The sequence below is a fragment of the Pelophylax lessonae genome, assembly GCF_965119305.1.
Source record: "Pelophylax lessonae genome assembly, chromosome: 1".
Lineage (NCBI taxonomy): Eukaryota > Metazoa > Chordata > Amphibia > Anura > Ranidae > Pelophylax > Pelophylax lessonae.
In genome coordinates this window covers 399,429,739-399,451,435 of record NC_138768.1, presented here as the reverse complement: position 1 = coordinate 399,451,435, position 21,697 = coordinate 399,429,739, and the positions used below count along the sequence as shown (strand labels likewise).

The window sequence follows — 21,697 nt, the reverse complement described above, 5'->3', positions numbered from 1 at the left end:
GTACCTGAGGCTGGGACCTAGTGTGCAGGCCGCATGGGGGTGTGGGGGAGGCCTTGGTCGGTTCCTCCAGGGCTTCCTGCTGCAGGATGGTGTAGGAGGGCTGGCGGGGGGTATCCTGTTGCCACATGGAGCTGCAATTTTGTTGTAGCCTCGTCTGCTATTATGGTGGCCATCATCTTGGTACACCCGTTTTCGGCCATTTTGCGGTGGATTCTCTGCTTTGAATCTAGGTGGGAGTGCCTGGAGGCTTTTTCCGGGGGTGTAGCCCCTCCCTTCGCCCTGGGCTGTTTCCATTGCTCACTCCCTTATGGGAGGGCTTGCTGGTTACTTGTGCTGTCCTGAGAATGCATATTGGGGCAGTGGGTTCTGGGGGCCTCTTTCTCTCTCTGTTGGGGGTCTGCGGGCGCGCCTGACCTGCGGGGGGGGCGCTGTAGTATGGTGGGACCGTTTTTTTGCAAACATTTTGCTGGTGGGTTCTTCTGGTTTAGTATGGACCCTGCAGACCATGTGACCCCACCTGACCCCCTCACGGAGACCACAGGGCCTTTCGGGAGCTCCACTGTCCATCAGTGCATTTTCTGCAGTTCGGGAAGCATTTGGGCCCGGGTGGAGGTGGCCTTGAGAGCCACCTCCAACTTGCTATGTGCAAGTTTTTTTAAACCTGTTACATAGTAGTTAAAGGAGAGTTCCAGCCATTTTTGTGTTTATTAAAAGTCAGCAGCTACAAAAAGTGTAGCTGCTGACTTTTAATAAACACATATTCACCTGTCCCACGGTCCAGTGATGCGGCCAGGGGGAGCCTCGGTTCTCTCCGTCTTTTCCACATGATGCCGGCATCTCTGGTGTGGGCACCCGGGTTTGACAGCTTGCGGCTTAACAGCCGGGTACGCACTGCGCATGCGCGAGTAGCGCTGCGCGTGCTGAATGGACAGGCAATCTTCTGGGACCTCTGACGTGTCCCAGAAGATTGCAGGGTGGAAGGGGCAGAGGAGAACTTCTGCCCGAGTCTCCTAGGTGGCCCGAGCAGAAGTGGGAGAGGGTACCTGTCAATTCTAGGTACCCGCTCCCCCCCCCAAAAAAAAAATGACATGCCAAATGTGGAATGTCAGGGGTCAGGACCACTTAAAGCGGAATTTCAACTTTTGAGTGGAACTCTGCTTTAAGGTTGAATAAAGACAACAGTCAATATATCAAGTTCAACCTATGTAGGTGTGTGTGTCAGTGTCGATATTCATTTCCCATATCCCTGAATATTGTGTTCTTTGAGATGCACGTCCACGAGTCTTTTAAAACTATCGATACTCCCCCACTGATACCACTAATTGTGGAAGAGAATTCCACATTCTTACCGCCCTGACAATGAAAACCCCCCTACGCAGCTTAAGATTAAACCGCCTCTCCTCCAATCTCATTATGTGGCCACGTGTCCTCTTACGCTCTCTGAGACTGAATAGTTTTTTTTTCTATGCTGAGATCACCGCTGAGGTATTTGTAAATCGCTATCATGTCCCCTCTCAGGTGTCTCTTCTCCAGGGAGAATAAATTAAGCGCTTGTAATCGCTCCTCGTAATTGAGGTCCTCCAATCCCCTAATTAGTTTAGTTGCCCTTCTCTGGACTCTCCCCAGCTCCAACACATCCCTTCTGGGAATTGGCGACCAGAACTGGACAGAATACTCCAGGTATGGCCAGACCAGAGTTTTATAAAGCGGCAGGATTTTCGTTTTCTGTTGCCCAAGGATTTGCTTAGTGTGATTCCCTTTGCAAGTTTCACTTATTTTTTGAATAAATGTTTTTTATGGATTTCACTATAGGCGTATATGCTTTCAGACATCCCAAGTGTTCCACCTTTGGGCTGCAGCTCCCTGACACCTGACAAGTGGCGCGCAATATCCCAGCTGTCAGCCGCAGCAGCTCCTACTGTGAAGAGTGGAGCCGCTGCTTCCTGTGTAGTTCCGGCTCCTGTCACAGGCGGAGGGATATTAAATGCACTCCGCCTGTGACAGGAGCAATACAGGAAGCATGATCGGCTCTGCTCTCTACTGCAGCCGCATGCTTCCTCCAGCGCCGCTCCTGTCACACTCCAATTTGTTTGGTGGTAATGCACTAGGGATGTGCGTGTGTGTGTGTGTGTGTGTGTTTTACAGATGTTTTAGATCCTATTGTAGTGCAAGCAGGCACAGTTTATATGAATTGTAACTCTGAATTCAGGAGCATTGTTCTCACATTATCACAGGAAACTGCATTAGGTGGACTTTACTGGCAGGTTCAGTGAGGATTTGTGGGACTATCAGGGGAACTTAGAGAAAACAGTGTAGATGCATTTGTAGATAAGTAATTCTGATTATATTTTTCTAATAAGAGGCCATAATTCTACTTTATTAGCAGTAATCTGATAGAACACCCATGCGGACATCTTACTACACCCAGCTACATCTTGAATTACAGAATAATTTTATCAATAAAGTGAACCTATATAAAAAAAAATATAGTATGTTGACATCTGTGATGCTGTTTTGATGTTACATCTTGAAGCTGGATGCCAGCAGTAGGAAGGTGGTGGAGGCCTTGTTGGTACACCCCGCACTGCTCAGCGCTAAACCTTTTTAGGCTTTCAAAATTAAACATCCAAACAGCATCCCAGATATCAATATACTATATTTATTTATATCCGCTCACTTTATTGCTAAAATTGCTCTAAAATTTTAGACGTAGCTGGGTGTACTAATATATGTCCGCAAGGGTGTTCTATCAGATTACCGCTACCCGTCCGATCATGAAGTGTTTGGAATGCTTTGGCCATGGAACTCATAGCGCATGCGCGGTAAGTATATTTTTGGTCAGAACGTTACTTCAGTTACACGATCTGTGTTTCTATTTTGGAGGTGTCCATCTTGGTAGAGGCAGGGTTTTGTTTCCTCCGGTCAGAGTCTTTATCTAAAGTGGGGTACACACTATAAGCAAATCGGGCGAATGATCATCTGATTTTCCTCGTTACACAGCAAATCTAAACCGATGAGCGAAAATTCGTACAAAATGTCTAGTACAACAAAAGCCTTTTTTTTGTTTATTGCTTCTGATAAGCGCAGTCTTTCTTTGCTGATTTTTCTTGTACGAAAATGATACACATTAAAATGAAAATTGTCGGTTCTGTTCCCAAACGAGAAAAAATTTGGAGTTTGTCCCTTCTGAGTTTTCGTACGAAAAGTCGGAATCGGCTGTCAAAAGTTGTATACACACTATATTAAAATCGTTCAAAAGTTCTTTGGATGAAAATTCTTGCCCGATTCTCATTTGGTGTGTACAAGCCTTAATACCGGCCATACACTATACGAAAAAATCGGCCAAAATTCAGTCATTTAGACAATTCTTTTGTTTTTCGGCCAGTTAATGGCCATGAATCAGTAATTGGCTGTGACGTTTTTGAGCCGAAAAAGGACAAGTTTGGAAATTTTCTGCCAAGCGTACGATTAATTAAAAGATTAATGTATTTCTCATCCAAACTGTTTGCACTAGAAATATGTGAAAAAACGAACAAAAAACGGATTTATGTCCCTTAACGATTTATCTGTCTTCACATGATGGCACGATCGTTTGCTGTCACGGCCAAGTGTTCATTTTTCGAAAATGAGTTTGAACAGTTTTTCGTATAGTGTATGGCCAGCATAAGAGTACAGTGATTCTCAAATATCACTGCAAATCTCCGGAAACTAGCAATCAGAAGTATTTGCTCTTACATTGCGCATATAAAGCTATGAAGCTGTATACACAGGAGTTAGTAGGCACCTCAAGTACTGGGAAGTGCATTGCAATTTTGCAGAAGGTATTCCCGATCTAAAGTTTTTTGTGTTTTTTTCAGGAAACTGCTAAGATGTGGTTAGCACTTCTAGATGTCACATAAAATACAGCAGATCTTTAATCAGTGATCAGTGCTAAAAAAATATGTATTGTCACTGTACTAATGACACTGGCTGGGAAGGGGTTAATATCAGTAGCAATCAAAGGGTTAAATGTGTTCCTAGCCCATGCTTGTGTACTATGAAGGAGGTGCTAGTACCCGCCACTGGGCTCCTGGTGTGTGTGACCACAGTGGGAGCAAGCCAAGGATGTGTGCATGCTCGCGACCTACCTGGAAGAGCCGTATTGCATACATACACACTATATATATATATATATACACACACACAGTATGTATGTATGTGTTATCTGGCACAGCTGCCAACCTGTAGCAGTAAAACTGTTATAAGGTGGTCAGCAAGTGGTTAAGATGATCACATATAGTGGGTGTATGGCATTTTAAAAGATCCTTCATATGTCCTGCAATGGACTCACATAACAGAGGGGATCCCCATAGTGTAGTATGCTTTACTAAACCTATTTTACTAATAAAAATAGACTTGCAAATAAACGGTGTCGGCTTGTATAACAGAGCAGCGGGGCTGTGGCTCCCACCTCACATCCGGTTTAGACACTCAATCAGTCACCCGGCTCCGACCAATGTGTGTCGTCACATGACTTCCTCAGGTGTACTTTAAATTTACTCTAAAGAGACACTTATTCATATTTATGGACTGATGAAAGGTATAATTGTATTGCCTTTTGATGCATCTATGGTATACTGTACATGTAATTAGAAATCAGTTATTGAAATGTTGCATATTTTTTTGATATTTTTACACATTCAATGCACTTTTTTAGTCTGCTTTTTATCCCCGGATCACATTAGTGCGATCGCAGAGATCGCATATAATTCGGAGCGCACTGCTCCTAAATTACATGCGATCTCATGTGCGGTGCAAATTTCAGCAATACACTTTGTATGGCTGAATTTGCACCGCATCTGCACCAAATTTGCACATGACCCTTTTTTTTTTTATCCGCAGCAGAATCGGATAGCATAGTGGTTCACACTAGTGCGATCCAACTTTGTGTGAACTTGCAGATCGCACTGTGATATGCGATTGCAACTGGGGGTGTCGTTTACTTTTAATTGACACCCCCTGCGTATCGCATTTGGCAGTGTGAACTGCCAGAGGTGCGGATGCGATGCGGGATCACGCTGCATATTTGCAGCGTTCCCACATCGCACAATTGTGAACCAGGACTTACATGTAATTATCACAGTATTGTGAAGGTTAGCATATATACATTTTTAAAGTTGTTTTTACTTCTTGTTATATCAGCTATTTATTAGGTAGGCACAGCAGTGTCACTTTATTAACATTTTTATATAGGTGTGGGAACATATTTTACTGCCTGCAGCCACTCCACATTTTTGAGGCGGTAGCTTGGGATAGAATTTTTTTTTTATAATGTCTGTCTATAAAAAGCCCACCCTCAACCACTTTGTAACTCATCATTGCTCCTCTAATTCTTTCTTGGCCACTACTGCAAAACACTCATTGCTTCCAGGTATAAGGGAACAAATGACTTCTATAAAGCAGTGCACAGACCTGAACAATTACTAGGCCTAAACACTGTCACGTGATGGAGAGGCCTGTGCTTGTCATAGCATATTACATTTTTTTATTTTTTTTTTCTCTCTCTTTGAGTTTACTAATTTTTTTTTTCCTTTTTCCTAGAATCCTCCTCTCCTTCCCCAGGTACCTGTAATCCGCTTACCTCGGCCACCATCTCCTTCGGGTCGTGGATTTGATCCTTCCTCGCCGCGGGCCCTGGCACACTATGCTCCTGATTCACATCAGCAAATACGCTCCACTCTTCGAGAGCGCTTCCTCCGAAGTCTCCTTGCTTCTTCAGGGCTCCCGGTTACCTTCACAATGTACCAACGTGTCTCAGTCTGTGCTGAGAAGTTTAATGCCTGTGACATGGAAGCGTATAACTTCCAGGTGTCTAACCTGCAAACACCCCTAGGGGTGCAAGATGAAGCCTTGATCCGTGGGCCGGACATTATTTCCTATTCCTTTTACATTTAAGGGACAGCTGAGGTACTAACAATGTTTTACTTTCCATTGACACCATGGATTTATTAAAGGTTATTAAAATATACTGCAGATTATTATAACTGATTTGTTAGATCTGATGACAAGTGGACATTTCAAATAAGGCTTCCAGGAATTTTTAAATGAAAAGTTGCCATCACTGAAAAAAAACAGCTGTTCTGGTGTAAGCGAATAAGTATAGCATATTGGCTCACAATCCTATCATGCTTCTCTGATATGTGCACATGTGTATTGGGGAGGGGAATGGAATCATTTCTTGACATTTCACATATGCGAAAATGTATGTACATGTATAAACTTTCTTTTTTTTTTTTACTATTCAAAGGAATTTCCAATAAACAGGGATAATCGAGAAAACATACACGTGTATTTTTTATTTTTAGAAAGTGATCTGCCGTTAATTACCCAGGCATTTGACTATAGCCTGGATGGGACATTCACCATTCCAGGTGGACGTCATATGATGTCCTCCCACCACGTGCCCTGTCATCCACTATGTCCACCAGACACAGCACATGACTGATCAGTGTACCGGCCACTGCCGGTACCATGTGATCGATGTTACCAATCACAGCAGGAGACATGACGATTGTACACAATTGATGCCTTTTATTCCTGCCATTCATTCATACTATTGTGTTGATCTCTAATTGGTCGAAGTGATTACATGGTAAAGACAGGCTAATCACCGCCCAACTGTGCCATGTACCATGTGATTAGCTTTGGCCAATCCACAGCTAACCACAATAGTAAACACTGAAATAATTCATTTTATTCAGAACAAAAACGTTTCCTGTAACAGTGAAATTTACTGGTATAAGCAGTTAATGTAGCACTGCCCCCTAGGGGACTGCTGAGAATTACACTTTTTGGATTCCCCTGGGTTACCCATAACCACAGTCTATGGAAACTTATCCCTAAATGCTTGGCTCAGACAATGAACAGTCCAGGGGATATTGTTTTGTAGTTTATTGTAGAACTGGGATAGGAGAAGGGATGAGTGGGATACTCCAACTGATAACTATTCACAATGTTGAGGACAACTGACTTAGGATGCGGAAAGGCTGCTGCTTCACCTTGCCACTGAAGTGAAGATACTTTAACCACTTAAGCCCCGGAAGATTTTACCCCCTTCCTGACCAGGGCCTATTTTGCGATTCGGCACTGCGTGACTTTTAACGGACAATTGTGCGGTCGTGCGACGCTGTACCCAAATGAAATTGACGTCCTTTTTCCCCACAAACAGAGCTTTCTTTTGGTGGTATTTAATCACCTGTGCGATTTTTTTTTTTTTTTTTTTTTTTTTTTTTTTTTTTTTTTTTTTTTTTTTTTTTGCGGGACTGTGACATTGCGGCGGACAGATCGGACCCTTGACTGACATTTTTGACACTTTTGGGGGTACCAGTGACATTACAACAGTAATCAGAGCTATACATATGCACTGTTACTGTAAAAATGACACTGGCAGGGAAGGGGTTAACTTTATTAGAGATGCAGTGGCTATGTGTGTCCCTAGGGGGCGTGCTTCTTACTGTTGTGGGATGTGGCTTTTCATGTACCAGCAGAGATATACGATCCTACATAGCAGGACCGTATGATCTCTGCTGTTACACAAGGGAGAATGACAGTCGGCTTTGTTTACATTAGCCGCTTGCCTTTCTCCCTCTGTAACAGACGATCGTGAGTGAGCGGCGGACATCGGGTCTGCCGCTCACACACGCAGGGGGGTCCGTGAGCGAGAAGGAGCGCGCCTCCGGCGGCGCGCGCTCGCTCCCTAGAGCCTCACAGGCTAGTGACGTACCCCTACGTCACTTTGCCTGTGAGGGGCTGACTGATGCCGTATATAGTCGTGCAGCAGTCGGCAAGTGGTTAATACTTGAAGTGTTCCTGCTTGAATTATCTCTTCAGGGTTCTAAACTTGGCACCCCCTTTTCTCTCTTACTGTGTGTGCTGACACCTGTCCACTGACTTTATCCACTGGAGTGGTCCCCTTCCTGCGCAGACCCCCAGCAAGCTTCTCTGTACTCACGAACACTGTTTTTCCAGAGTCACTCTGCCTTCAACTCCACCAGTAAGCTTTCCTCGACCTACAGATTCAGCCCCACACTCCTGGCTCACAAGGCCGACCATCATCCACAGCAGCAGGAGGAAAGACAGCCGTCACCCTCCGTCCGGAACCTGGCTTCCCGCCCAAAGGCCCCCTGCCTCATGTGCCCTTGGCTTTTATACCCTATCCCAGGATGCACCTCTTGTCTGTGCCAAACCACTGGGACGGTTACAAAAGCCTGTGCATCATTGGCTGGGTTTCCTCCACTGTCCAATGAACCTCTCCATTGGATACAGTGGGGACACTCCCTCAGCCTACATGAATACACACTGAGCAGGCCTAACTAGCAGATTCAGCTCTCTGATAAGCAGAGAGAACAAATGCTTTACCTGCTGCTTTTCTGTTAAGCAGAGAAAGCCAAAACTATGTCTGCTATCTAGCACCTGACTAGGAGAGTGCTACATAAAAAAAAAAAGTCCTGATCACTTCCTCAGAGTAGTATAGCGTTACTATGGTAACACTGTATTGCTCTGATCAGTGTGTTAAGGAAAAAAGTGTCCCTGATCACTTCCACACCAGTTACAGGTACAGGACACTACTGCACTAATGAAAATGTAAAAAAAAAAAAAAAAAATGGGATTTTTGTACTTGCCGAAAATCTATTTCTCTGAGTTCGTTGACGGACGCATCTCTCCATTATTCAGAACCATAGGGTTATATTGCCATCTACAGGAGAAGGTCTTCAGTTTAGTAACAAGCAGTGTCTAAGTATTTTAACTCCATAGAGGGGTGGTTGCTGTGTCCGTCAATGAACTCAGAGAAATGGATTTTACGTTAACTACAAAAATCCCATTTTCTCTTTTATTCATTGACGGACAGCTCTCCATTATTCAGAACCATAGGGGTGTCCCCAAGCAGTGCCAGACTCGAGGGGTGGGACAACAAATAATCCCAACCAACCAGGTAAAACAGGAGCTTTAAAAAAAAAAAAAAAACGAGCCCACCTAAACCATATACCCCCAAAGAGGGAACAAGTCCCTAAACAGCAGCCTGCAAAACGTTACAGCCAAAGGAAGCATCCGCAGATGCCAGACACATCCACTTTGTAGGAAGCCTTGCAAACTTGCACCACTGATGCCTGATGACAGAAGGCCCAGAAGCACTGAATGCCCAAGTAGAGTGCGCTGTTACAGAGAAAGAAGGAACGTGACCCTTGATGGAATAGGCTTGAGACACTATTCGTCTGATCCATCTGGAAATGCTCATAGACGAAACAGACAGCCTTATTCTTGGCCTGTCTGTGATCTCACACAGTCCAAGCATCCTCCCCATCTCCCGCAGAGGAGGTTGCAAAAAAAAAAAAAGCCCTCCCCCCAAAGGGGGGGCCATACGCCGCCAGTGCCTCTGATGCCCCACAGGCAGAATCCCCCTCCCCCCCAGGGCACCACAACACTTACAGGGAAGGGCACCCTACAGCGTAATGGCGGCTACAGCCACCAGCGACCCAGACCATTCCCAGAAGGAGGGGCCTGACTCGGCCGCGCAGCCTAAATTTTTGGGCACAGAACCAGGGTGACCTGGCACCCTCACTAGGGCTGCCCCCACAAAGGGTCCAGCCAGTAAGCCGCAACCTCAATTACTCAAGTCCAACCACGTGGGGCGCGGACTCGCGGAAGCCTGTTCACCAGCTTCCCATGCTTAACAGCAGAATGGGTGAGTCCAAGAGAGACCCGCCTCCCCCCCAGCACAACAACCTCCAGGATGAAGGGGGAACAGTGCGCCCGCTATATACCCAGGCCAGGGGAACACAGGGCACGTGGAAAGCCAGCCCACAACCCCACGGGGGGGGGGGGGTGTTGTAGGTGAACCCCGGAGGAACCAACCACATCAAGGAATACCCGCAACCCAGTTATTGTCTAGGAAGGAGGGAAGAGGCAATCTACTTACTGGTCTAGCGTGCGTACGGGTAAGGAAACACTGTGACGCGAACGACCCAGCGCGGAGCTCTGGTCTGCAGGCGCTCGCTGACCAGACTGAGGGGACAACTGGATCTGTATTATCCAGCCTGTCTCCCAGTTGTTTGTAGATCTCGCAGGGAAAAAAAAAAGCAACTTAAAAGGGAAAAAAAATGTATAGGACCAGAGATCTCAGCAGGAAACTAGGTCCTTACTCATGACTAGGCAGAAAGAAGATCTGAAGACTTATAGCAGAGAGGGGAAGTATACCACCTGGGACTCCCCATAGGCATAGCCACGTCTTTTTTCTGCCTAGTGTCCTACCTCTGTAGGGGGCAATATAACCCTATGGTTCTGAATGATGAAGAGCTGTGTCCTTCAATGAACGAAAGAAAAAAAAAATGTTAAAAATAAATTAAATTTTTTTATTTTCCAAAAAAATTGAACTTCAAAAAAACATTCCATGCCTCAAACAAAATACCTTGGACTGTCTACTTTCTAAAAGGGGTCATTTGGGAATATTTGTACTGTCCTGGTATTTTCAGGCCTCAAGAAATAAGATAGGCAGTCAGTACCTCAGGATTGATTGATTTTCAGATATATACACCATAGTTTGTGGACAGAAATCAAGAAAAACAAGTTTATTTTTTAGCAAAAAAAAAAATCCAGCGGGGAGTAAATACTACCAAAAGAAAGCTCTGTTTGTCTGAAAAAAAAATAAAAACTTCATATGGGTACAGTCTGTAAAAAAGCACTCCAGAAATGGATCAAAAGTAAACTGCATAGGTGTGAACCAGGCCTGAGGGAGAGCACCTGTTGAACATCCTAGCAATAAGGCAGAGCAAGGGAATGCTAACCATAGTAGTTTTTTGGCCATGCTTCAGGTGGTGGTGGTGGCGGCTGGTGAAAATGGTTACAGCCCTGGGATCAAGTGGTCTTTTCTTCAGCCAGTGATTGGCTTTCAGGTAAAAGTGATCAAGTGGCTCTACAGCTGCCAGATCATTTTTACAGGGCTTTAAAAGGGGCCCCTCCTCCTGCCGCAAAGTGAAGAGCCTGAGACCATTGTAAACAGTCAGGCCGACTGCTTACAGAGGAGATGGAAGTATATTTGTTCCCCGATTGCCTCTGCGATAAATGAAACTAGAAGCAACATTGATTTTGCCACTTCCAGTTAACAGCAAGGAGCACATAGAAGGGCAACGCATCTCAAACGAAAACAAGAAAAATTCCCAGCTAAAAACTTACCAGCCAGCTTGCAACAAACAGAATTGTCCTGTCTAAGAGTTCACGTGCAAAACAGGGGTTTCATTTGCAAATACATGTGTAAGGCCAATTATGGGTTGGGGCAGAAGCGAAGCTGCATTCACCTAGGTAAGTATGATTCTGAAAAAAAAAATTCCCATACTTCTCTTTTAAAGCTTTGACTTTTGAGCCAATATCTTAGTTTGCATTTTAGATCATCATGTTACCTTTATCACCTTGCGCCAAACACAGGTTTAAATAAAAGTATTTAGAGAATTACAATCAGCGCAAACAGAAATGATTTAACCTAAATATATGCAAGCTGAACACTGAGGATAAATCACTAATATCACATCTAGATAATACATAAATAGTGCAGCGCAATAAGAGAATCAAATAAAAGAGAGTCCATAGATTGAACCAGGAAGATCCAAATAGTCCATAGGGTGCAGAAATGAAGGCTTATATGGCAAACCCTCCACCAGTGAGAGACACTACGCTCACCTGAAGCCAATGACCTCTTTATTAACAGCAGGTCAAAATCGCTTTCCCATTGTGGGGAAATCACTCTCCAACTTTTCCACACTTCCAAACCATAGGACACACTTAGGAAACCTCCTCTGAAGACCTGGATCAGGTCCCCTTCACGTCAATCGGTCTCACCAAAAAATGGATAAATAAAAAATCAGATTTAGGTGCTCTCCGTTTTAAAACCACATTTATTAAAAAAATAGAATTTTTGTAAGAACTTACCGTAAAATTATTTTCTCTGAGTCCTCTGACAGACACAGCCTCTTCCAATGTTTCATCACTATTGGGCAATGGCGCCCTCTGTAGGAGCAGGCTAGGTAGTGAAACTTCATTAAAAAGCTTTAACTAGACACACCTTAGGGGCTGTCCCTCTAGACATTACCCTCACACACGATCAGATTATCGAACGATCTGTCGTCTGTTTTTTGTTGCATGCTAGTCTCATGTGGAAAGTGAAGAGGTTCCTTTCATCTGAAAATTCCCATACGACAGAATTCAACTTCAGAAGTGATGTCATGTGTTGAATTGTTTTGTATGCGTTCTTTCGTTTCTGAGCATACCTAGTCTTGCTCTTACGATTTTTTTCGGATGAAAACTGTACTAATTAAACGAAAATTGGACATTGTGTTGATGTACAATAAAAATGTTCGTCTGAAAATCCGTAATCGGCTGTCGAAAGCACTATACTAACAATCCGAAAATCGGCAGATCGTTCGTCGGACGAAATTTTCCTTCTGATTTTCGTATCGGCCTTTAAAGCTTACTAATCAGTTTCGTAGCAAGCAATACAGGAAGACCAACAACCCCAAAATAGAGGGGCGGGGTCTGTCAAGAGGACTCAGAGAAAATAATTTTACGGTAAGTTCTTACAAAAATTCTATTTTCTCCTACGGCCTCTGACAGACGCAGCTCCTTCCAAGTTTCATCACTATTGGGATGTCCCCAAAGCAGTGCAGGTGTGAGGGGTGGAAAAAAGATGCAACCAACAAGGCCAGAACAAAAAATGTCCAACAGGGCAAGAAAAGCTCAACCAACAGGAGCTAACCCCAGAACAACAAATTCACCCCAAGAAGAGAAAACAAGTCTCTTCAACAAACCGCAGCGCTCAAAACTTTGTGGCCAAAGGAAGCATCCGAGGATGCCATCACGTCAATCTTGTAGAATTTGGTAAAAGTGTGCACACACGACCAGGTCGCTGCTTTACACACCTGAGCCACAGAAGCCTGATGGCGAAAAGCCCAAGAGGCACTCACGGCTCTAGTAGAATGTGCCCTCACAGGGAAAGGAGGAACCTGACCCTTGAGTGAATAGGCCCGAAAAATACTCTGTCTGATCCATGTAGAAATGGGTGCAGCCGACCCCTTCCCGGGGTCCCTCAGGAAGGACTAATAGGGAATCAGACCTCCTAAAGGATTTAGTGGTCAACAGGTAAACCCTGATTGCCTGAACCACATCCAACAAATGCAAAGCAAATTCCTTGGGAAGCTTAAGCCCCGTACACACAATCAGATTATCGAACGATCTGTCATCCGTTTTTTGTGGCATGCTAGTCTGATGTGGAAAGTGAAGAGGTTATTTTCATATGAATTTTCCCGTACGACAGAATTCTACTTCAGAAGTGATGTCATGTGTTGGATTGTTTTGTATGTGTTCTTTCGTCTCTGAGCATGCCTAGTCTTGCTCTTAAGATTTTTTTCCGTCAAACTGTACTAATGAGACGAAAATGGGACGATGTGTTGACGGACGATAAAAATTTTATAGCCTGCACATCAGGATTTTTTTGGACGAAAAGAAAAAGAGTCGGCTGTCGAAAGCACCATACTAACAATCCGAAAATCGGCAGATCGGTCGTCGGACAAATTTTCCCTTCAGATTTTCTTATCGTGTGTACGGGCCTTTAGGCTTCGCACAAAGCAAAGGCAAAACAATATCTTCATTGAGGTGGAAAGCAGACACCACCTTAAGGAGAAAAGACTGGTTGGGTCGCAGAACAACCTTAGCCCTATGAACGACCAGATAAGGCGAACGGCAGGACAAAGCTGCCAATTTAGACATTCTGCAAGCAGAAGTGATAGCCACCAGAAAACACAGGCAGAGAGATTACTTTGATATTTTCAAAGGGAGGTCGTTGCAAAACGGACAAAACCATAATCAATCCCACGGAGGCAAAGGAGTCCTCCGTGGAGGAGCCAGATGACGCATCCCTTGAATAAAGGTGCGAATCGTGGAATTAGTCGCCAAGGGACACTGGAAGAAAAAGGCCAACACCTGACCTGTAAGCGTGCCCCACGCCAAACACTGTTCCACACTTTTCTGCAAGAATGCGAGGACCCTCGGCCCCGAAAAGGAGCGAGGATGCAGCCCAGGCGACTCACACCAGGAAATGTACGTCTTACAGGTATGATGATAAATCTTCCTGGAAGTAGCCTTCCGAGCTCACAGCAAGGTAGGAATAACAGCATCAGGGAGACCTCTGTCTCTCAACACCTGGCCTTCAACCGCCATGGCGTTAAAGCCAAAGACCATAAGCAGGGTGGAAGATTGGCCCTTAAGACAGCAGATCTTCTTTCAGAGATAGCCGCCAGGGAGGCTTGACGACCATCCTTACGAGGTCTGCGTACCGAGACCGACGAGGTCAGTCTGGGGCCACCAGAATTACTTGTACCTGTTTCAACGCCAACCCGCAGTGGAACCTGGACAACTGTTGAATCGGAGCCAGGCACCACCAACACGTCCGTGGCGTCGGCCAGAGGATCTCGAGCCCTGTCCACGAACATTTCCACCTTTCTGTGGAGACGAGACACGAACAGATCCACGTCCGGTGTCCCCCACCGGGCACACAGGAGACGAAAGACCTCCGGATGCGTGGACCAGTGCCCCTGATCCAAGGACTGACAGTTCTCCACTCCAGGAATGTGAACAGTGTAGAGAGCTGGAACATGCGTCTCGGCCCAAGGCAGATACTCGGCCACTTCCGTGGCCGCCCGGATACTCCAGGTGCCCCCTTGACGATCGATGTAAGCCACAGCCGTGGCAATGTCGGTCTGCACTCGAACTAGGAGACGTCCAAGGAGCAGGCAGAGGTTGACCGCCCTGAGCTATAACCCGGTCTCAACAGGAAATCGTCCAGATACCCGAGGATCGCAATCCCCCCCCCGAACAGGAACAAGGCGAACACCCTGGACAAACTATGATGAAGCCTCAGGGTACCCAGGCACCGGGGTTAATAAAAGACCCCGAAACCTTTCCTGCCAAGGAAACAGCACCACCACTCACTGCGCAAGTGGAGCCCGCACCGCCTCCCTGGGAGCCCACAAACGATCCGGGAGATAAACGGAGACATGGTGGAAAGAACCTTTCTGCCGGGCGAGACCGAAACACAGTCTTGAACCCTGAACAAATTCGTTTGTGAACCCATGAGTCCTGAAACAGAGACTCCCTGGGTCCTGGAAGGCAGCGCAGACTGTCCCCCACCCCCGAAGAGGGTGTCCCTTCATGCGGAGGAGGAATCGTCCTCCGAACCATACTGGCTATGCTCGGACTCATCCGACCAAGCCTGCTCATCCTCACCGGAGGCTCTAACAATTTACCTCTTTTCTGCACCCCTGAGGCACGAAAAAGCCCCCCGGGCAACAGGACTTCGTCACCCACGCTGACAATATCCTGTTGGACATAATGCGTACGGGAGGTGGAGTTTCGGTTCATCACCTGCTGCTATCCTCGTCTGGCCATCGGTAACAGCTGATTCAGCTGGATTATCGTGCCTGTCTAGGAGATTGTATACCAAATGCCTACAATTTACCTACAGATGTGAGTGTAATTTCAATTTATGTTTTTTAATAAATGTGGTTTTAAAACGGAGAGCACTTAGATCTGCTTTTATATTTATCCATTTTTTGGTGAGACCGATTGACGTGAAGGGGATCTGATCCAGGTCTTCAGAGGAGATTTCCTAAGTGTGTCCTATGGTTTGGAAGTGTGGAAAAGTTGGAGAGTGATATTGGCTTCAGGTGAGCGCAGTGTGTCTCTCACTGGTGCAGGGTTTGCCATATCAGCCTTCATTTCTGCATCCTATGGACTATTTGGATCTTCCTGATTCCATCTATGGATTATCTTTTATTTGATCCTCCTATTGCACTGCACTATTTATATATTGTTAAATAAAAGTATTTGGTTGCTTCTTTAAAGAATAGGTTCACTTTTTTTTTTTAAATGCAGTGCCTTGAAAAAGTATTCCTACCCCTTGAAAGTTTCCACATTTTGTCATGTTACAAACATAAATGTATTTTATCAGGAATTTATGTGATAGATCAACACAAAGTGGCACATAATTGTGAAGTGGAAGGAAAATAATAAATGGTTTTCAAAATCGTTTTACAAATGAATATCTGAAAAGTGTGGCGTGCATTTGTATTCAGCCCCACGGAGTTAAAACTTTGTAGAACCACCTTTCGCTGCAATTACAGCTGCAAGTATTTTTGGGTATGTCTTCCAGATTTGCACATCTAGAGAGTGACATTTTTGCCCATTCTTCTTTGCAAAATAGCTCAAGCTCTGTTAGTCGCAAGTCTTTTGCAGACTCGAACAGGTTTTCTTTGAAGATTGCCCTGTATTTAGCTCCATCTATCTTCCCATCAACTCTGACTAGCTTTACTGTCTCTTCTGAAGAAAACCATCCCCACAACACAATGCTACCACCACCATGTTTCACGGTCATGGTGATGTGCAGTGTTAGTTTTCTGCCACACATAACACTTTGTAGGCCAAAAAGTGCAATTTTGGTCTCACCTGACCAGAGCACCTTCTTCCACATGGCTTCTAGCAAACAATACTTCATATGGCTTGCTTCTTGCCACTCCTCCATAAAGGCCAGATTTGTGAAGTGCACAACTAAGTTGTCCTGTGGACAGATTCTCTCACCTGGGCTGTGGATCTCTGCAGCTCCTCCAGAGTTAACATGGGCCTCTTGGCTGCTTCTCTGACTAATGCTCTCCTTGCCCAGCCTGTCAAGTTTAGGTGGACGGCCATGTTTTGCAGTTGCGCTATACTCTTTTCATTTTTGGATGGATTGAACAGTGATCCATAGGATGTTCAAAGATTAGGATATTTTTTTTTATGCTTAACCCTGCTTTAAAATTCTCCACAACTTTATACCTGACCTGTCTGGTGTGTTCCTTGGCCTTCATGATGCCATTTGTTCATTAAAGTTCTTTAACAAACCTTAGGGATTCACAGAACAGCTGTATTTATACTGAGATTAAATTACACACAGGTGGACTCTATTTACTAATTAGGTGACTTCTGAAGGCAATTGGTTCCACTAGATTTTAGTTAGGGGTATCAGAGTAAAGGAGGCTGAATATAAATGCAGGCCACACTTTTCAGATATTTGTAAAAACATTTATCATTTTCCTTCCACATTACAATTATGTGTCACTTTGTGTTGGTCCATCACATAAAATCCCAATAAAATACTTTTAAGTTTTTGGCTGTAACACAACAAAATGTGGAAAATTCCAAGGGGTATGAATACTTTTTCAAGGCACTGTAAACGCACATCTTTTTGCAGGTAAAAAAAAAATCTGCGTTTATTTTTCCAGCCTGTAAAGCAGTCATCACTAAATGGCAGCCCGCGGTCCGCGTCCGGCCCGAGTCACTGTTCCATTCAGACTGGCCACGGTCCTGCCATTTAGGAGCCCGCTCAGCCATCCTTCCTGCTGTCATCCTCCTCAAGCTCCGCATGGACAGCAGGAGGCATGAGGCTGATATTGGGGGCAGTACAGCGCCAGATGGAGGGCGGAACTTCAAGTTAACTAGCAGGTGATTGGCTGCTAGCAAGCAATCACAAGCTGGTTACCAAAGTTATGCAGATCCCGCCCTCCTTCCAGAGCTGTCCTGATTCTGATTTCAGCCTCATGCCTCCAGCCATCCATGCAGAGCTGTCCTGCTGCCAATGTCTGCTCTAGACTAATGCGCCTTCTGCCTTGTATAGGTAGGACATTAAAAAAAAGAACTGTTAGAGCCGGTTCACACTTCTGCGTGTGCCGGGTTCGCATGTCATGTCGGAGTGCACTGCTCCGACATGACATGCGATCAGCTGTGCGGTGCGAGTTTAGCCATACAGTTTGTATGGCTAAATTCGCATCGCACCCGCAGCAAAGACGCACAGGAGGCATTTTTGCTGCCGCATCAGGATCGGATCGCACAGCGGTTCACACTTGTGCGATCCGATCCTGTGCGAACTGCACGATCGCACTGCGATATGCGATCAAACTGGGGGTGTCGTTAAGATTACATTGACACCCCCAGCGGATCGCATATGGCAGTGTGAACTGCCGGGGGTGCGTGTGCGATGCGGGAACAGGCTGCGAATTCGCAGCCTTCCCGCATCGCAATAGTGTGAACCGAGCCTTACTGCTGTGAATGATGTGGAGGAAGCCGAGGGTGCTGTGAAAGGGGCCTAGGACTGGAATCTGAAGATGGGGAGGAGCTGAGGACAGGAATGTAGAGGTTAGGTTTATAACATTGCTACACCTGTGTTCTGCATGTAGGCAGCCCATTAATTTCAATGGGCTGTCTTACACGCAGAAACATACAAAAAGTAGTCCCCCGACTCTTTTAAATTGCGCTGCACCAAGCTGGTTTGGTGCTCATGAATACAAGCAGCGTTTGCCAATGCTTCAAGGTGCCATTAAGAATCAAACATGCGATTCGGACTGCTGCTGGAAGAAAATTTTAGTTACTGGACCTCCGTGAATTTTAATTCCATACCCCTACTGTAAAGCATTGCACCGGCGATCAAAAGATCGCTGGTGCTATTCAGGTCTAATGCAGACCTGTCAGTGTATCTGTGTGTTGTACATCCTCTAAAGGCAAGCAGATACAATCTGACATGGAAGAATCGCTGTGGAGCGCCGTGGTAGTTTGAGACCTACAAGCCGACATCCGCAAAGGATGTCGGTATCTGTAGTTCGTTCGTTCATTCATTCACAGAACTCTGAATAAATGACGCAGCGGTGTGGGGGTTGCTCCGCACAGCCACACTGATTTAAAAAGCGGACAGCTAGTATGGGGAACTTCTCCCCGTACTGCTGTCACAGGGAGGGAGCAACGGGTGCAGCATTGGGAACATGTTACATGTTCCACCAAAAAAATGGGTGGAACATGTAATATGTTGCCAAAGGTGAACTTATCCTTTAGAGTCGGTTCACACTAGCGCGACTTGTCAGGCGACTTGTCAGCCTGACAAGTCGCGCTCCCTCGCGGTCCATTGACCGCTACAGGACCCGTTCTAATAGGAGCGACACAAGTCGCTCCGACTTAGAGAAAGGGTCCTGTACTACTTTGGGGCGACCTCGGAGCGACTTGCATAGACTTCCATTATGTGAAGTCCCTGCAAGTCGCTCCGAAGTCGTGGTGCATGGTAATGCACAAGTCGTCCCCGAAGTAGTAAGGAGTCGTTTCGCCTCAGCGTGAACCAGCTTTAAAGCTAACCATGTTTAGGCAGATCACAACAAAGAGAACAGGTACGTGTTTTATTTACAAAGCACTACTTGTAGTTGTGTATTTCAGGGGATCCATTTTCTTCTTCCTCAGTAATCCACCTCATGGTTTACCTGACCATTTATTTATTTTTATTTCCAAGGCATACATTTTACAGCATGCTGGGCAACATTTCCAAACATGTAATTCATTTTTTTTACCAAGACATCACCTGACCCTGAAGAATCTGCATAGTAAGTTTTCCTAGTTGGTGACAATCAGAAGAAGTAAACTTTAAACCAGGGGTGTCCAACCTGCGGCCCAAGAATGCGGGCCAATACTAAATTGTATAAACTTACCTAGAAATGTTGACTTTTGGAGGGAATTTTTGTAAAAATGCGTATACATTTAGCAAACACTTGTGACCAAAGAAAAATTTGACAGTGTCTCTTTACTCAATTTTTATATGTTTTATCTTCTCAAAGGAAACTCTCCCACTCTTCACAATCGCGCCTTTTTCAGGTTATCGGTTTTCGGTAGCACTTATATTTGTGAGCAACTATTTTCAAGAATGAAGCACACGAAGGGCAAAATTAGACCCAAAATATCAAATGAGCACCTTGAGAATTAACTGCTACTCCATCCTTCGAGACAGATATTGAGGAGTTTGTTTATCAAAAACGATGTCAAATATCGTACTGGTTTTAGGTTGCCCGCTTTTACTTTTTTTTTTTTTTTTGTAATTTTTTTATCATAAAAGAAAGTTTTATTACTCAGGTACATTATCTTCATCAGTTATCGTTCACTTGTGATCTGCCTAAATTTCGCTGCTCATCAGCTATGCTTTGTTAGTGTATTTTATATGTGGCCCAAGACCATTCCTCTTCTTCCAATGTGGCCCAGGAAAGTCAAAAGGTTGGACAACCCTGTAAATGTAAACACTTCCACAATACTTCTTTTTTACACTAGCAAGAATATTCATTCTAATACAAACTGTAAACAAGTTGCACATAGCCCAACAAAACTACAAAAGATCTTTGATTTCTTGGGCTGTGAATGACAAAAGTGTACAATGCACATATGCCTGAAGCAAACATTGAAAACTCCTAATAGATGTTCAGTGCAAAATTTATTTGGGGCTAATTTAAGATTTAAAGACAAGACAGGCTTTCAGCATTCAATCCACTGCAATTTACCCTCAGTTTATTTGTAGTACAACATGGTAGGAAGTTACTACATAGCAAGTTTCTCTGCCAGTAGTAATGAAAATATTTTTATAGATTATTCAAAAGGAGCTTGCAGCACTCGTGAACTTTGGCGGGTTCTGAGACAGACATGTATTTTTTAATTTGTGCATCAACTCCCAAGGACTTGGCTAGCTGCACAGCGTTTAAATCATTGCTGACCAGTGTCCCAAGAGCCACAAGTAATCTGAAACTAGCTTCAAGATCTTGTACAACTTCCATAACTGTGCTGATGGCTGACAGGCATTGAGCTTTCCCCTCCAAGTCGCTGGCTTTATGTAAACAGGTGCAATAGTTCAGAATCAGTGTGGCCAGAGCAGTATGGATATTCTTATTATTTACTGACTTTAGTTCTAAGGCTTTTGTTATGACAGTGTCCCTCTGAGACATCATAAGTCTTTCACCTGCCTCACAGGCAAAGCAGTTACATAATGCCCGAAGTACAAGCAGTTGGTTGGCTTGTCTGCCACTTGGACGCATTATTTGGAAGAGGTAGTTGATGAACTGATTGCCATTTTCACTGCAAAACATTTCATTGATCGTAGGAATTTTGATAGCTATTCGAAGAACATCCAGTGCTGGAAATACAATTTCTGGAAGCAAGAGGAGAAAAAACAAAATTATTAGGTTGATGCATATATATTATGTAACGTAACAAATCAAAATCTTTCAGATCTTTGTTTATTCTTTTTATTGAAGTGAACCCTTTGCTGGTCTAAAAAGTCTAAGGTGACAATGCTGTTAGTGTTAGCAAGTGCTAGTCTTTGAATCGCTCTCTAACCCTTTGGTTGCTAGGTCCAAGCTATCAATAGGGGTCAACCTTTGTTTCTGTTAAATGCCAGAACATCAGTGAGTAGAGGCTCTAGCATTAGACAGTTGGATGAAAAGAGCAGAGCTTAGCACTGGAAGTAAGCGGGGCTTCACCTTGATTTGGTAAGAGGTATGGTAAATGCCTTTGCAAAAACGGTTTCTCAGAAACCAAGGGGCATCACAGTAACCCAAGAATCAATCCTAAAACTAAAGCCTTGTACACAAGATGAGAATATTGGCGGAGTGATCGACCATTTATTTTTTTTTTGCAGGCTAGTCTCATATGAAAACCAAATAGGTTACTAAAGTTACGAAAATTCTCGTAAGACAGAATGCAGCTTTGGAAGTGATGTATTTTAATGTATGCTTTCATTTCAGAGCATGTGCGGTCTAGGTCACATGTTTTTTTTTTGTACAAATACTAT

General features: G+C 44.6%; 2 protein-coding genes across 2 annotated transcripts in view; one reads left to right on the top strand and one right to left on the bottom strand.

Moving 5' to 3' along the window:
- GEMIN7 (gem nuclear organelle associated protein 7) overlaps positions 1 to 6,060 on the top strand; it is a 373,647-nt gene extending 367,587 nt beyond the window's left edge. Inside the window, exon 3 of the mRNA XM_082247090.1 lies at positions 5,581 to 6,060. Within this exon, the coding sequence (XP_082103216.1) occupies positions 5,581 to 5,934 (354 nt within the window). The 3' untranslated portion in view covers positions 5,935 to 6,060. The remainder of the gene's footprint in view (positions 1 to 5,580) is intronic.
- Positions 6,061 to 20,394: 14,334 nt separating this feature from the next.
- The window catches only part of PLAA (phospholipase A2 activating protein), a 46,578-nt gene continuing 45,275 nt past the window's right edge, over positions 20,395 to 21,697 (bottom strand). Inside the window, exon 14 of the mRNA XM_082247030.1 lies at positions 20,395 to 21,055. Within this exon, the coding sequence (XP_082103156.1) occupies positions 20,493 to 21,055 (563 nt within the window). The 3' untranslated portion in view covers positions 20,395 to 20,492. The remainder of the gene's footprint in view (positions 21,056 to 21,697) is intronic.